Source organism: Hyaena hyaena, unplaced genomic scaffold, assembly GCF_003009895.1.
Source record: "Hyaena hyaena isolate Hyena2069 unplaced genomic scaffold, ASM300989v1 scaffold_32, whole genome shotgun sequence".
Classification (NCBI taxonomy): Eukaryota; Metazoa; Chordata; class Mammalia; order Carnivora; family Hyaenidae; genus Hyaena; species Hyaena hyaena.
Window position 1 is genome coordinate 3,017,137 of NW_024080663.1, and position 13,911 is coordinate 3,031,047.

At 34.4% G+C, this 13,911-nt stretch overlaps 1 protein-coding gene across 1 annotated transcript in view; it reads left to right on the forward strand.

Annotated features, from left to right (window-relative positions):
- Window positions 1-13,911, forward strand: part of DPYD (dihydropyrimidine dehydrogenase) — an 821,052-nt gene that overhangs the window by 486,823 nt on the left and 320,318 nt on the right. Inside the window, exon 14 of the mRNA XM_039228461.1 lies at window positions 738-902. Within this exon, the coding sequence (XP_039084392.1) occupies window positions 738-902 (165 nt within the window). The remainder of the gene's footprint in view (window positions 1-737; window positions 903-13,911) is intronic.

Below are 13,911 nucleotides of genomic sequence, written 5' to 3' on the forward strand. Positions count from 1 at the left end.
AGTTTTTAGTAATGTAAGAATGTTACTCTTATTTGTTAATACAGCTTTAGAAGCAGTTGTGCATTGTTAATTACACTTAACAAGCAAGTTAATTTGACTGTTTACTGTTTATAGTTATCAGGAAGTTATTGATATCCTCATTTCAGTCTTGGAAGAAGTGAGTTCTCACTGAATGTGAATTTATTGTTAGAATTCTATAGGTAAGTTGACCCAGTTAGTTTGTTAGAGTATGTGTTAAAGTTTGATGAGCCAGTGGTACTAATATGTATTTCCTGGCTGATTTACATTGGAATTACTTTTTAAGAAAAATAGTGTTTTTTTTTCTTTACAAAACATTAGCTTTTACTGGAATTAAAATCTCATTGAAGGTATTTGGATTAACTAGACTGAAACGATATTCTTACATTTTACTTACCAGGTTTTTATTTATTATTGAATTGCAAACAGATTAAAAAATGTATACCCTAAACCAGTATAAATGAATTTACATATTTTTTTAGGATGCGAACCTTACAATTACAGGAAGTAATTTAAATACAGCTAACAAATACTTTATTTTACTCTTTCGTTTGGAAGTAGTTTATATTCACATGTAATTTAAGACATATTTTTAAAATTCTTCTCTAAAAATGTGAGAAAGGACTTGGTAAAATATTGTCATATAGAAATGAGCATCAAATAAAGATTGTAGTTTTTCTTCGTCAAAAGGAGACCTAATATCTTTACTCTTTTATCAGGACATCGTGACAAATGTTTCACCTAGAATTATCCGGGGAACTACCTCTGGCCCCATGTATGGCCCTGGACAAAGCTCCTTCCTGAATATTGAGCTCATCAGTGAAAAAACGGCTGCATATTGGTGTCAAAGTGTCACTGAACTAAAAGCTGACTTTCCAGACAATGTAAGTGTGATTTAACCTCTAAAACAAAAGAATTGGCATAAGTTGGTGAATGTTTATTTAAACATCCAATTCATAGGCTTATAAATATTAATGTGTATGATATATTTTATTAAAGAATCTGCCAGTTGCTTTGCTGATGCATAGAAAGATAAAAAAGAAAGAAAAGCTCAAGAACTCATAAAAATCCGCACAATGTGAGGCTTTGTTATAAATGGGTGCCATGCAGATGGAAGAAGTATCTACATAAGCAGGAGGAAGAGAAATGAAATACTCATTTTATTGAGTTGGTTTTCACTGTATGTGGCTAGTATTTATGAAGGTGATGACCTTAGGAAGAAATTGCAGGCTATAAATCATTTTAAATATAAACCTGAGGCAGAAGCAGAATATCTTCTTATATAGTTTATTTATATTTTTTCAGTGGGAAATAATTTACCAAATAATTTTAATACCTTTACACTAAATGAGTCACTATCTTTTATAAAGCCGTTTCTTTAAAAATACTGTGCACAAAGATTACATATATTTCATTTCTTTATGGATTTTTCTATGTTGCCAGTAGTTTTTTAACCTTTAGATAGTATTTTCTCTTCAGTAGATGGTTAGAGTTGTCCTTAATTCATTCACTCTTTTCCCCTTCCCTCATTCTGATACACATATGCATTCACCATTTCCTGCTCCCCAACCCCATCATTTTCTGTCTCAGAGCTGGTGATGAACAGAGGATGAGGTTTGAGCAACATCTTTGTGTTGTAGAAAAGATCCAAAGACAAATTGGAATGCTTTGAGTGTTCTAATGATAGATAGATAAAAATCTAATGGAATTTGTAGAAATTTTCCCACAAACGGTTAAATTCAAAAATCTTACAAAGGGACTTTCTATTTCATTCTATTGCCTCACCCATTAAGTTGTTGTTGTTGTTGTTGTTTTAGAGTATTCTAATTGTTTCAAAGTTTTCTTAGCTTGAAACAAAATATGCATACATACAATAAATTAATCTTCCTCAAGTCAAACCTCAAGTATCAAGACCCATATGATATCTATAAGTTCTATTCTTTAGGAATTTTTCACGTTCTGAAATTGATTCTGAAAATAATCTCTATGTTCACATTATGCAATTAACTCTAGGAAACAATTATGTTGAGCTATTTGTTTTTTAAAGGGCCAAAATCTTGTGCGAAGCTTTTCTCAGAGAGACAAGGGCAAAAAGTAGTTTAACTGTAAGAAAAATTATTAATATATTTTTAAACACTCTCTGTGGGTTTTAAGTATTGTACTAGATACTGAACAACAGTAAAATAATAACAAAACTAGTAAGTGTGAGCTCTTATAATATTAAACTGTGCTTGGTACTGTTATAAATCCCTTATGTATTTTAACACTCAATCTTTTAAAAATTTTATAAGATAGGTACTATTGCTTTCCCCAGTTCACAGAGAGGCAACTGGTAGGAAACAAAGGAGTAACGTAGCATGCCCAGGGTTGCACAGCTATCCCTTGGTTCCCCTGTACCTACAGTTTCAGTTTCCATGGTTTTAGTTACCAGGCGTCAACCCATCCAAAAGCATATGATCCTTCTTCTGATGTGTTGTTGGAAGGTCAGTATTGCTTAAAGCTATGTGATAGGACTTATGTTATTCACCTCACTTCATCTCATCACATAGGCATTTTATCATTTCACATCATCATGAGAAGAGTGAATATAGTACAATGTGGTATTTTGAGGGAAAGAAAGGCCATATTCACATAACTTTTATTACAGTATGTTATAACTGTTCTATTATTAGCTATTGTTGCTAATTTTTTATTGTGGCTAATTTATAAACTAAACTTTGTCAGAGGTATGTATATATAGGAAAAACCATGGTATATAGAGGGTTTGGTGCTACCCATGGTTTCAGGTATCCACTGGGGGTCTTGGAATTTATCCCTCCTGGATAAAGGGGGACTATTCTACATGGTGAAGCCAGAATTTGAACTTGAAACTTGCTTTTATCATCTGTGCCCCTGTCTAATTATAGTGTTCTGTAGTGCACTTAGTGCAATCATTTCAGGCCTTTAAAATGTCAGTATTACTTTTTAATGCAACATAAGAGAGTATGAAATACTATTTCCCCAGATATTGCTTCTATTGTTTTTAGATAAGCCACTGTATCTGAAAAAATTCCCTTTTCTTGGAAGAGAATTCCCATGATTGGCTTGTCTCAAGGTCTACCCTCTTTTGGGCAGGAGTGAGACATTATATACTGGCCTCCAAGAAATGACAGTAAGTAGAACAGAGAGCTGAGATGAAACTCTTGCTTTGTGATTCCACAGTCACATGGAAAGAGGAAGCACCTTTAAATGTTGTCTTCAGAATTTCTCTAGAAACAGTTTTCTCCTCTTATAATATTTTTTTCTTCTGGGATAACAATGCGTGCTTTTATTGTTTCTAATTCTTTATACTCATCATACTTTTTCTATATTCTTAGAACTAATTTCTAACATTTTTATTCTCTATATCAAAGATAACATTTTAAATACAATCAAAATGGCATTCCCATTTGAACCCATAGAAATAATGTGTTGCACCTAGATATTACCATGCTGAGACTAGAATATCCCCCACTGTTTTGGAATTACTCTGATGCCAAACCCAATGAGCTGAATGAAAGAAGGTGACCATTCATTTTCCAAGTTTAATTATCACTCTCACTGGAGTTTTCCCACATCATTCTCAAGTGCGTGGCTGCCACCTTTAATGACAGGGATCGGATAATTCAACCCACTGCTGCAGCTTCTAAGCAAGGGCTAGCTTTTCTGAAAAAGAAATTGTCCTGGGGGTTGTGGAGAAGAGATGTAGGTCAGCTGATATCAGCAGCCAGTATCTCTCTTTCCAGAGAGAGCAGGCACCAGTTAAGCATGAACTGGAGGAGACAGCTGGAAGAACATCTTGACTAGAAAGGCATTGAGACCCCTGAAATAAATTGTAAGGGCTTGTTCCTTAACTAGCACAGAGTGGCACCAAAACCCACACGTATAGTAGGCTTCTGCCCAGCTTTCAAGGTTTCTTTTTATTTATCTGTGAATTAAATTTGGCACACTGATGATTGTAGTGCCAATTTATTACTAAGAGATTTTTTTTATTCCTAAACTGAGATTTTGCAATGCTTATTATGTAATGTACTGTATAATTAGGGCTTACAGAAATCAATTTTAAGTGAATCCTTTCATTCTCACTGCAAAAGCCTTAGAAACCATATATTTTAGGCTTTGAATTTTTTTTTTACCAAAAAATACATGCTGCATTTTGTCTGAATGCACTGAATTAGCAAACAAAGACTGACATTTTCTATCATTTGTGGCAACTAAAGTAAGTTAGGCAAAAGATAGGGATTCAGCAGTGAATTAGCTAGTGAAGATAGAAAAGGGAGTGATGGTTTTGTTAGAGAAATTAATAAAAGAAGAACAATTGATATGTAAATATACTTCAATTACAATACACCTCATTCTACTGAAACCCTTCCTCAGTTCATTACTGAGAAATCAGCATTGTACACATTAAGTTCAAAATGATTCCAAAGAAGTTGCTCTTCATCAGCATTCCTGAAAGTCTTTCCTGACCAATAGCCTCTACAGAATTCTTAACCCTGTGTGTTTGTGCTGTGAACTCCTTATACACCCTACTGAAGCCTAAAAGCCTATCTTCAGAATGTGTTTGAATGTGTAAAACCCAATTCAGTAGTTTGCAAAGGATTCCTGTTGTATTAAAATAAATGCTCAAAACATTTTTACAAATATAGTATAGTAATGCCTGTTATTCTTTAATAAGTCACTAAAACATAATCTAGTGGAAGATCTAATAACTACTGGAATTTTGACATGATGGAGACTATCAGTGACACCCTGAGATATCTGCAGCAACTATAAGGTGATTTTCTGTGGCTTCGGTTGGTGCAAAATCACAGGTTATTGATAGCACTACTGTGGTTTGTTGCATTCCTGAAGAAATGCTAAATTACAGCAGGAGGTTAGTGAAAATAAAGGTCTAACTTTTCCCCCCGTATTATAGTGTTCATGAATTTCCTGTACTCTCTCGAGAATTCTGTGGACCTCAGATTAAGAACCTATGCACAGTAGTTCTCAATTCTGGTTGCATATTAGAATCTCTTGTGGAACTTCAGAAAAGGTATTTATGGTTAGACTCTGTCCTAGTTTAGTCATTTTAGAAATTCTGGGGTGGATACAATGAATATCCATTTGTATGTATGTATGTATGTGTGTGTGTGAGACAGAGAATGTGTGTGTGTGTGTGCATACATATGTATATACATATGTGTGTGTGGTGTGTATATATTTTTATAAAGTTTATCAATTAATCCTACTGCATATAAAACCAATCTCATTCATGACCCTTGACATACATCATTACATATTTATAAAAGTTCTATATCAGAACTCAAGAGTCTTTTAAATATGCCAGGACCTGTATTTAGGGCTTTATGTATCTGTAAAGAAGAGTTTTTCCTTGTTTTATAAAGGAAACTGACTTTTATAAATATGGCATTGCACAGGGCACTGTGTCACGCAGCTAGTAAGTGAAGTCACTGGGGCTGGAAATCTTTCCATTACACCTTGAAGAGGTATTTCACTTGGCTCTAAAGAACCTGAGGAATTAAGAGTAATATGTCATTTCAGTCCTCCTTTACCCACCCACTCAGATGGGTCAATTATATTCAGCTCTCTTAACCACAGACTCTCAAAAAGGAAAGCAAAATAATTTTATTGGACAAAGAAAGACGTCTGTCATCAGCCAACCATTATTTTGTCATTAGTCCTGGCTCCAGATGTTTTATAGCTCAACACTTACTGCTTTGCAGGGAGGTAGCTGACTTTCGAGAACAAGGTAAGTGACTCAGTGTGGACCTTTGTTTGAACTGTTACCTGGTCCCATATTAAATTCTATATTTGAAAATAGGGAGTCAAAAGATTGAGTCAGATCTAGGTATCCTCCAAGCAAGGAGGATATTCACTGCTTATTTAATGGATATTCATCACCACATAACTCCTGCAGTTTTCTTAAAGGCACCACAAAGGCTGCCTCAGCAGAGGCTTCTTTGGATTGTATATAATTAAGTCTCACTCATTAGAAATAACGGGAGTTTGTTACCTCCTCTCAATCTGTTTAGAAGAATAAAATTTAGTAACAGATAAAACTACAATATATATGTTGTCCAGCCAATGACAACCAGTACAGGGTTGTTAACTTTTGTTTTCATTTTTTCTTATTAAACCATTGCTTTCTTATCACAAAGCTTATAAAGCATAAACATCACCTTGGCTCTTTCCCCCTCATATTCTGAAGAGGATATTCACCAACAGAAATGTAAGCATCCCTGCATTGGAGGAATTGCTCCTTTGTTCCCTCTGGAATTTTTTGAGCTTGTCAAGTCTCTGTTTCTGTCAATTTCTACACATTCCCATGTTGATTTATTTTAAATAAATTAGGAAACTGCTGGAGCAAGTATTGAAGGGAAGTCTAGTATATCCCCAGGAAACTCCTTCCTTCTTTACACCAGAGCTTAAGTAGTGATTTTCTAACACCGTTCATGAATTCTAGAGAATATAGATATTTCCCAACCTCCCTTCTTTGCTAAAATCCAGGATAGTTATCTGCTGATATTACTTTATTGATTTTTAGAAGAGTTATCTAGTCTACAAAATTAAAAAAATAAAAATTAGCTATAATAGTAATGGAAATTTAAAAAGTTAGAGTGGATTGATATATAATAGTCCATGTCCACTTATCCTAACAAATCTCTCTTTTCACTTTCTGGATTTGATAGAGCCTAAGAGCTAAGGGTATGAGGTTTAAAGTCAGAATAGATTTGAATCTCAGCATCAACTCTGACTTGCTGTTTATTGACATTCTCAGTGTCAGCTTCCTCATCTGTATGATAACAAGAATGATGGGGCGCCTGGGTGGCTTAGTCGGTTAAGCGTCCGACCGCTTAGGTCATGATCTCGTAGTTCGTGGGTTCGAGCCCTGCGTCGGGCTCTGTGCTGACTGCCAGCTCAGAGCCTGGAGCCTATTTCAGTCTGTGACTCCCTCTCTCTCTGACCCTCCCCTGCTCACGCTGTCTCTCTCTCTCTCTCTCCTAGAAATAATAAAAAAAAAATCTTAAAAAAAAACATAAAAAAAAAAACAAGAATGATTCTCAGGGGTTGCTGTAAAGATTAAATGAGATATTATATGTATCTTGTTGGCACATTGCAGTTATTCACCACTGTAAATAAACTTGCATAGAATATATATATACATTTAGCTTTTATTCCTATGTGAAATAATAACTAGTTTTCATAAAATATTCTGAGGGGGGGTTGGCAAGTCAAAGATAACAGCCTGTTTATAGCTCTTGAGGTATATTGTCAGTTGATTTGCAAAGCATTTGTAAACTAACAGTGCATATAAAAGTCACTATTTTAGAAATAATTACCAACTAAAAAATGAAAAACTAGCTCACTAAATATGCCTTTTAGTGATACTTTTGAACTTGAATTTATTATATGTAATATAGAATGCAAAGTTTTCTGATTCTTTATTCAGTGTTTTATTTGTTATACTTCTGTGCTTCAATATCATTCATTCTTTTGACTTAGTTTCCAATTAAAACAAGACTTAAATAATGACAGTTATTAGTATCAGCATAGAAAGAGAAAAATTAAAATGTGTTTAATTCTACAAACAAGAGTAGCCAAAATGAATCAGATTGCATAATGAAGCTCATAGTTCTGTGATTAGTTTCTGGCTTCATGTAGCCAAGCATTTTTTTTTTTTAGATGGATATTCCTGGTTCCTTAAAAGAAAGCATTAGCTACAGTTTAGATGGAGTAATGAGGACTGGATTTACCACCCTACCTGAAATAGCAACATAAAATAATGTGTAAAATATATGAAACAACAGTTTATAAGACCTAGAACAAGAGTCAATAAGGAAAGTGGTCACTGAGAGATGCAAAGCAAAGGAATGAGCTCTGCCAATGCTCTAGAATGTTTTTAGTCCACATTACAGGGAGCAGAACCCAGAGATCTCTCTGAGTTGAGGAGATGAAGCTGAAAGTCCAGAGAGACTAAGGTGGCTAGAATTCACAAGATAGAGAGCACCAGAAAGCAGAGAGCTGCATGCAGAGAGTACTCCAGAGACCTGCAGAAAGTCTCTCTTGAGTGTTCAACATAGTACAGATCAGCTCATGCATGTGAGTAAATTACAAGAGACTGCAGAAAGAACTTTCTGAATGGATTAGAGGAACTAGTACTCAGTTCTTAAAAGGATCTGGGAATAATGACTCTTCCTGCCAGCCAGACTGGAAAAACCCATGATTCACAATTAGCCATAGGCTTAGCACTGCTTGAGTCATGCCCAACAAACCTTAAAAGCCAGATCTGAAAGAATCAAAAGATTTCCAAGTAATTTAACTGCAACTCAGAACAAATCTCAAGAATATAGGAATACAAAAATATGTAGGACCAAACAAGATAAAATTCACAGTGTCTGGCATTCAATTAAAAATGACCTATTATGTGTGATGCCTGGGTGGCTCAGTTGGTTAAGTGTCAGACTTCAGCTCGGGTCATTATCTCATGGTTCATGGTTCAAGCTCCATGTCAGGCTCTGTGCTGACTGCTCAGAACCTAGAGCGTGCTTCAGATTCTGTATCTCCCACTCTCTCTGCCCATTCCCCACTCAAACTCTGTGTGTGTGTGTGTGTGTGTGTGTGTGTGTGTGTGTGTGTGTGTCTCACTTTCTCAAAAAAATTATTATTTCAAAAAATTTTTAAAAATTACTGTCATGTAAGAATATAGGAAAATATAACCCAAAATAAGAGGAAAATTAATTAAAACTGTGCCAGAACTGATGTAATGTTAAAATTAGCAAGCAAATGGAATAAAACAGTCATTAAACTATATTTCATATGTTCAAAAACTAGCTAAGAGATGGAACATAGATTTAAAAAAACAGTGGTACCTGGGTGGCTCAGTTGGTTAAGCACCAACTTCAGCTCAAGTCATGCTCTTGCAATTCATGGGTTTGAGCCCCTTGTCAGGCTCTGTGCTGACAGCTCAGAGACTGGAGCCTGCTTTGGATTCTGTGTCTTCTTCTCTCTCTGCCTCCCACCCCACCATCTTCTCTCAAAAATAAAGAAACATTAAATAATTTTTTAAAACTAAATCAAAATCAAAACAAAATGAAAAATGAAATTAGACTTCCAGATTGAAAACTACAATGAATGAGATGAAATATACACTGTTAATTATTAACAGCACTTTAGGCACTACATAAAAAATGATGGCATCGTCTCGGCCCCCGTGCCTAAGAAGCTGCTGATGATGGCTGGTATTGACGACTGCTACACTCGGCCAGGGGCTGCACTGCCACCCTGGGCAACTTCGCCAAGGGCACTTTTGATGCCATTTCTAAGACCTACAGCTATCTCACCCTGATCTTTGGAAAGAGACTGTGTTCACCAAGTCTCTGTATCAGGAATTCACTGACCATCTTGTGAAGACCCACACCAGAGTCTCTGTGCAGAGGACCCAGGCTCCAGCTGTGGCCACCACATAATTTTGTACAAGAAAAATAAAGTAAATTAAAAGCTTAAAAAAAATGATTAGTCACCTTGAAGATATAGCAATACAAACTATCCAAGTTGAAATTCATATAGGGGGGTTGGTTAAAGAATGGGGAGTAAATATACTGTTAGTGAGCTAGGGGCAGCTTTAAGTGGCTTAATATATACTGAACTTTTCAAAGTTTGAAGAAACAAAATGGCTCCAATTTTGCCAGTTTTGCATAAAACTACAAGCCTCCCCACCTGTAAAACAAACAAATAAAAAATAAGAAACTTGAGGTATAAGAAACATGAAGAAAATTATACCAAGGAGTACATGATAATTAAATTAATCAAATGAGTGATAAAGAAAAAATTTGAAAGCAGAGATAAAAAACATATATTCTATAGAGAAAAAAATATAAAAGTCACTGTTTTAATTTGTTGTTAGGAATAATGCAAGCTAGAAGACAACAACTTTCAAGTGCTGAAAGAAAAACAAAAGGCAACAACTGTTAATATAGATTTCAAAATTCAGCAATATATTTTTCAAAAATACAGGTGAATACTTTTTCAAACACCAAAAGTCAAAAGAAAATCATCACCAGTAGATCAGCACCACAGGAAATATTTTTAAAAATGTTTTGGGCAGAAAGTAAAATGATGCTAGGTTGAAATATGGATCTACACAAAGAAATGAAGAGTACTTGGATTTGTAACTACATGGGTAAATATATAATTTTCTTTTTTGTTATTTAATTCACTTTAGAAGAGAATTGTTTAAACAGAAATATAAGAAAGGGTGTGGTCAATAAAATATGTAAAGGTAAAATGTATGACAATAAAGTATAAAAGTTGTGAGGAAGAAAATGAATTATACTAATGTAAGCTTCTGACACATTATGTAAAGTTTTATATCACTTGAAGGTAGACTATGATTACTTAATCATAAGTAATCTTAATCGATAAACAACCAATAAAATAATGCATCAGAATTATAGCTAAGAAAGCAACAGTAGAGTTGTAAAATAGAATCATACAGAGTAGTCGGGGCGCCTGGGTGGCTTAGTAGGTTAAGCGTCCGACTTTCGCTTAGGTCATGATCTCGCGGTCCGTGGGTTCGAGCCCCGCGTCGGGCCCTGTGCTGACTGCCAGCTCAGAGCCTGGAGCCTGTTTCAGTCTGTGACTCCCTCTCTCTCTGACCCTCCCCTGCTCACGCTGTCTCTCTCTCTCTCCTAGAAATAAATAAAACATTAAAAAAAAATTTTTTTTAAAAAAAAAGAATCATACAGAGTAGTTAAACCAAAAGAAAGCAGAAAAATAGAAAAAGGTAATAAGAAAGAGATGGCACAGATAGAAGCCATGTAGTAAGATGATAGAGTTAAACCTAACCATATCAATAATCATATTAAATGTAAGTGCTCAAAACATTCCCAATTAAAAGGCAGAGATTTTCAGATTGGATGAAAACGCATGACTCCACTATATATATACTGCTTACAAGAAAAATAATTTTAAATATAAAGACACAAAAAGGAGAAAATTGAAGCAATGGAAAAAGGTATACCATGTTAACTCTAATCAAATAAAATCTTGTAATATTAATTAAAAACAAAGTAGATATCAAAACAAAGAATATTTCCAGGGATGAAAAGGAGCATTTTATGATGATGAAATGGTCACTTTATCCACAGGTGATAGCATGCTAAGGTTTATGCACCTAGTAACAAAATTTTAAGATACATGAAGCAAAAACTAATAGAACAGCAAGGAGCAATAGAAAAACTTAGAATCACAGTTGATTTCTATACCTACCAGTATATCATTAATAAAAAATGGAGTGAGGTTATTCAAGATTTGAAAAATGCTATCAACCTATCTAATTAATGCATTAATAGGACATGCATTCCAATGGTAACAGAATACACTATCTTTTCAAATATATCCATAGCATTTATTAAAATTAACACCACTACAGATTCTATGTGTATTAAAGGAAAAGTTATAGAATATTATGAACAAATTTTATGCAAACTGGGCAGATTTTTTGAAAGACAAAAACTATCAAACCTTAGTCAAGAAACAATAGGTAATGTTAAAGAAATTAAATTTATAGTTCAAAACATTTGCCTGAAGAAAACCACAGACCCAGATGGCTTCATTAGTAGATTCCACCAGTCATTTAAGAAAGAATGATGCCAACTCTTTGAGAAAGACATGGTTGCAGTTACAGCAGAGCTCTGGAGGCCCCAGTCCTGCTCCTGACTCACCGCTCTTTCCGAGGAACAAGTCAGTCAGGAAGCCCCACCGCAGCCGTGGCTTTTAGACACCAAGAAGATACCTGTGGAGCCAGAGGTAGCTATTCACCAAATTAAATTACTCTGACCAGCCACAATGTGAAATCTTGGGAGAAGATATGTGCTGACTTGATCAGAGGTGCAAAGGAAAAGAATCTCAAAGTGAAAAGACCAGTTCAAATGCTTCCCATGACTCTGAGAATCACTACAAAAAAAACTCCTTGTGGTGAAGGTTCTAAGATTTGAGATCATTTTCAGATGAGGATCCACAAGCGACTAATTGATTTGCACAGTCCTGAGATTGTTAAACATATTACTTCCGTCAGTATTGAGCCAGGAGTTGAGGTGGAAGTCACCATAGAAGATGCTCTAATCAACCTTTTTAATAAACTATTAGTTAAAAAAAAGAAAGAATAATGCCAGTTCTACACACACACTTTCAGAAAAGGAAAACAAGGGGAATACTTCCCAACTAATGGTGCCAACACCCTGATATTACAACTAGACAAGGACATGATGAGAAGAGTATAGACCATTGTCCTTCCTGAACATAGATGCCAAAGTTCTAAACAAATTTTAACAAATAGAATCCAAAAATATATGAAGAATATAATACATCATGACCAAATGTGGTTTATCCCAAGAATTCTAGGTAGGTTTAAAATTTGAGAATATTGTAGTTCACATAAATTACAAACTAAATAATGAGAATGACATAAATTATAAAATTATCCTCATAAACCAAACAAACAAAAAAAAAAAACATTTGAAGGAATCCAAAAATCTGTTTCTAATTTAAAATAAATTTCAGCAAACTAAGAATAGAGAGGTAATTCCTTAACCTGCTGAGAACCATTAAAAACAAACAAAAACCCATGGCTAACATCTTAGTTAATGGTGAAAGACTGAATATTTTCTTCCTAAGAGAAATAAGATATTGATATCTGCTCCCCCCACTTCTCTTCCACATTGTGCTAGGTTCTGCTTTGTTATATAAAAGAGTGACAACAACAAAAGAGATATACAGATTTCAAAGGAAAAAATAAAACATTTTATTCAAAGGAGATATGATTGTTTATGTAGATAATATGATTAAATGCACCAATAAAACCCACTTTATTTACAAAAGCAGACAAAACTACCTTAAAGGTTGTTATTTTCAGAGTTGATTTTTTTAAAATATTGCATTAAAATGTTGTTTATCTTCTTTATCAACTTTTTTTGTAATCCCTTAAATTACGCACCTTTGGAGAATGCCTAACTCACTTCATCCTGGTCATGGCCTGTCAAAATTCTACTTTAAATAATAAATGATTTTATTAGCAAGGTTGCAAGATACAAGATCAACTTATAAAAGTCCAGATTGTACTTTATATATGCTGGCAATAGACAATTAGAAACTGAGATAAATATATTGTATTAAAATACCAATAGCAGCAAACACATGAAATGGAATGAATCAGACAAAGATGTGGAAGATGTGAATACTGAAAACTACAAAATACTGCTGGTGGAAATTAAAGAAGACCTAAAAAATTGGAAGGCTATACAATGATTGGAAGAGATAGCATTGTTAAGATAAAATGCAATCATAATCAAAATGTTAGCATTACTTTTTTTGGTAGAATTTGACAAGCTGATTCTGAAATCCCTGTGTGTAAGTGCAGAGGACTTACAGTAACCAAAAACATTCGTAAAAAACCACTGTAGAAGTCTAAAACTTTCTGCTTTCAAGAGTTATTTTAAAACCACAAGAATCAAGATAGGGTGATACTGGCATAAAGATAAAGATACCAATAGATCAGTGGAGGATAGCAAGCCCCAAAACAACTCACACATCAGTTGTGTAAACAACTGATCTTTGTAAAAAAGGAAATTCAGTGAACAAAATATAGTTGTTTCAACAAATAGTGCTAGTAAAATTGGATACCCATATTCAAAAAAGTAACTCTTCACTCATATCTGATATGATATATAAAAATTAATGCAAAACAGCCATCAACCTAAATGCAAAACCTAAATAAAGCTTCTTAAAGAAAACATAGGGAAAGTTCTTGTGACCTTAGGTTAGGCAAATATTTCTTAGAAAACTACCGAAAGCACAGTGCTTCAAAGAAAAAAA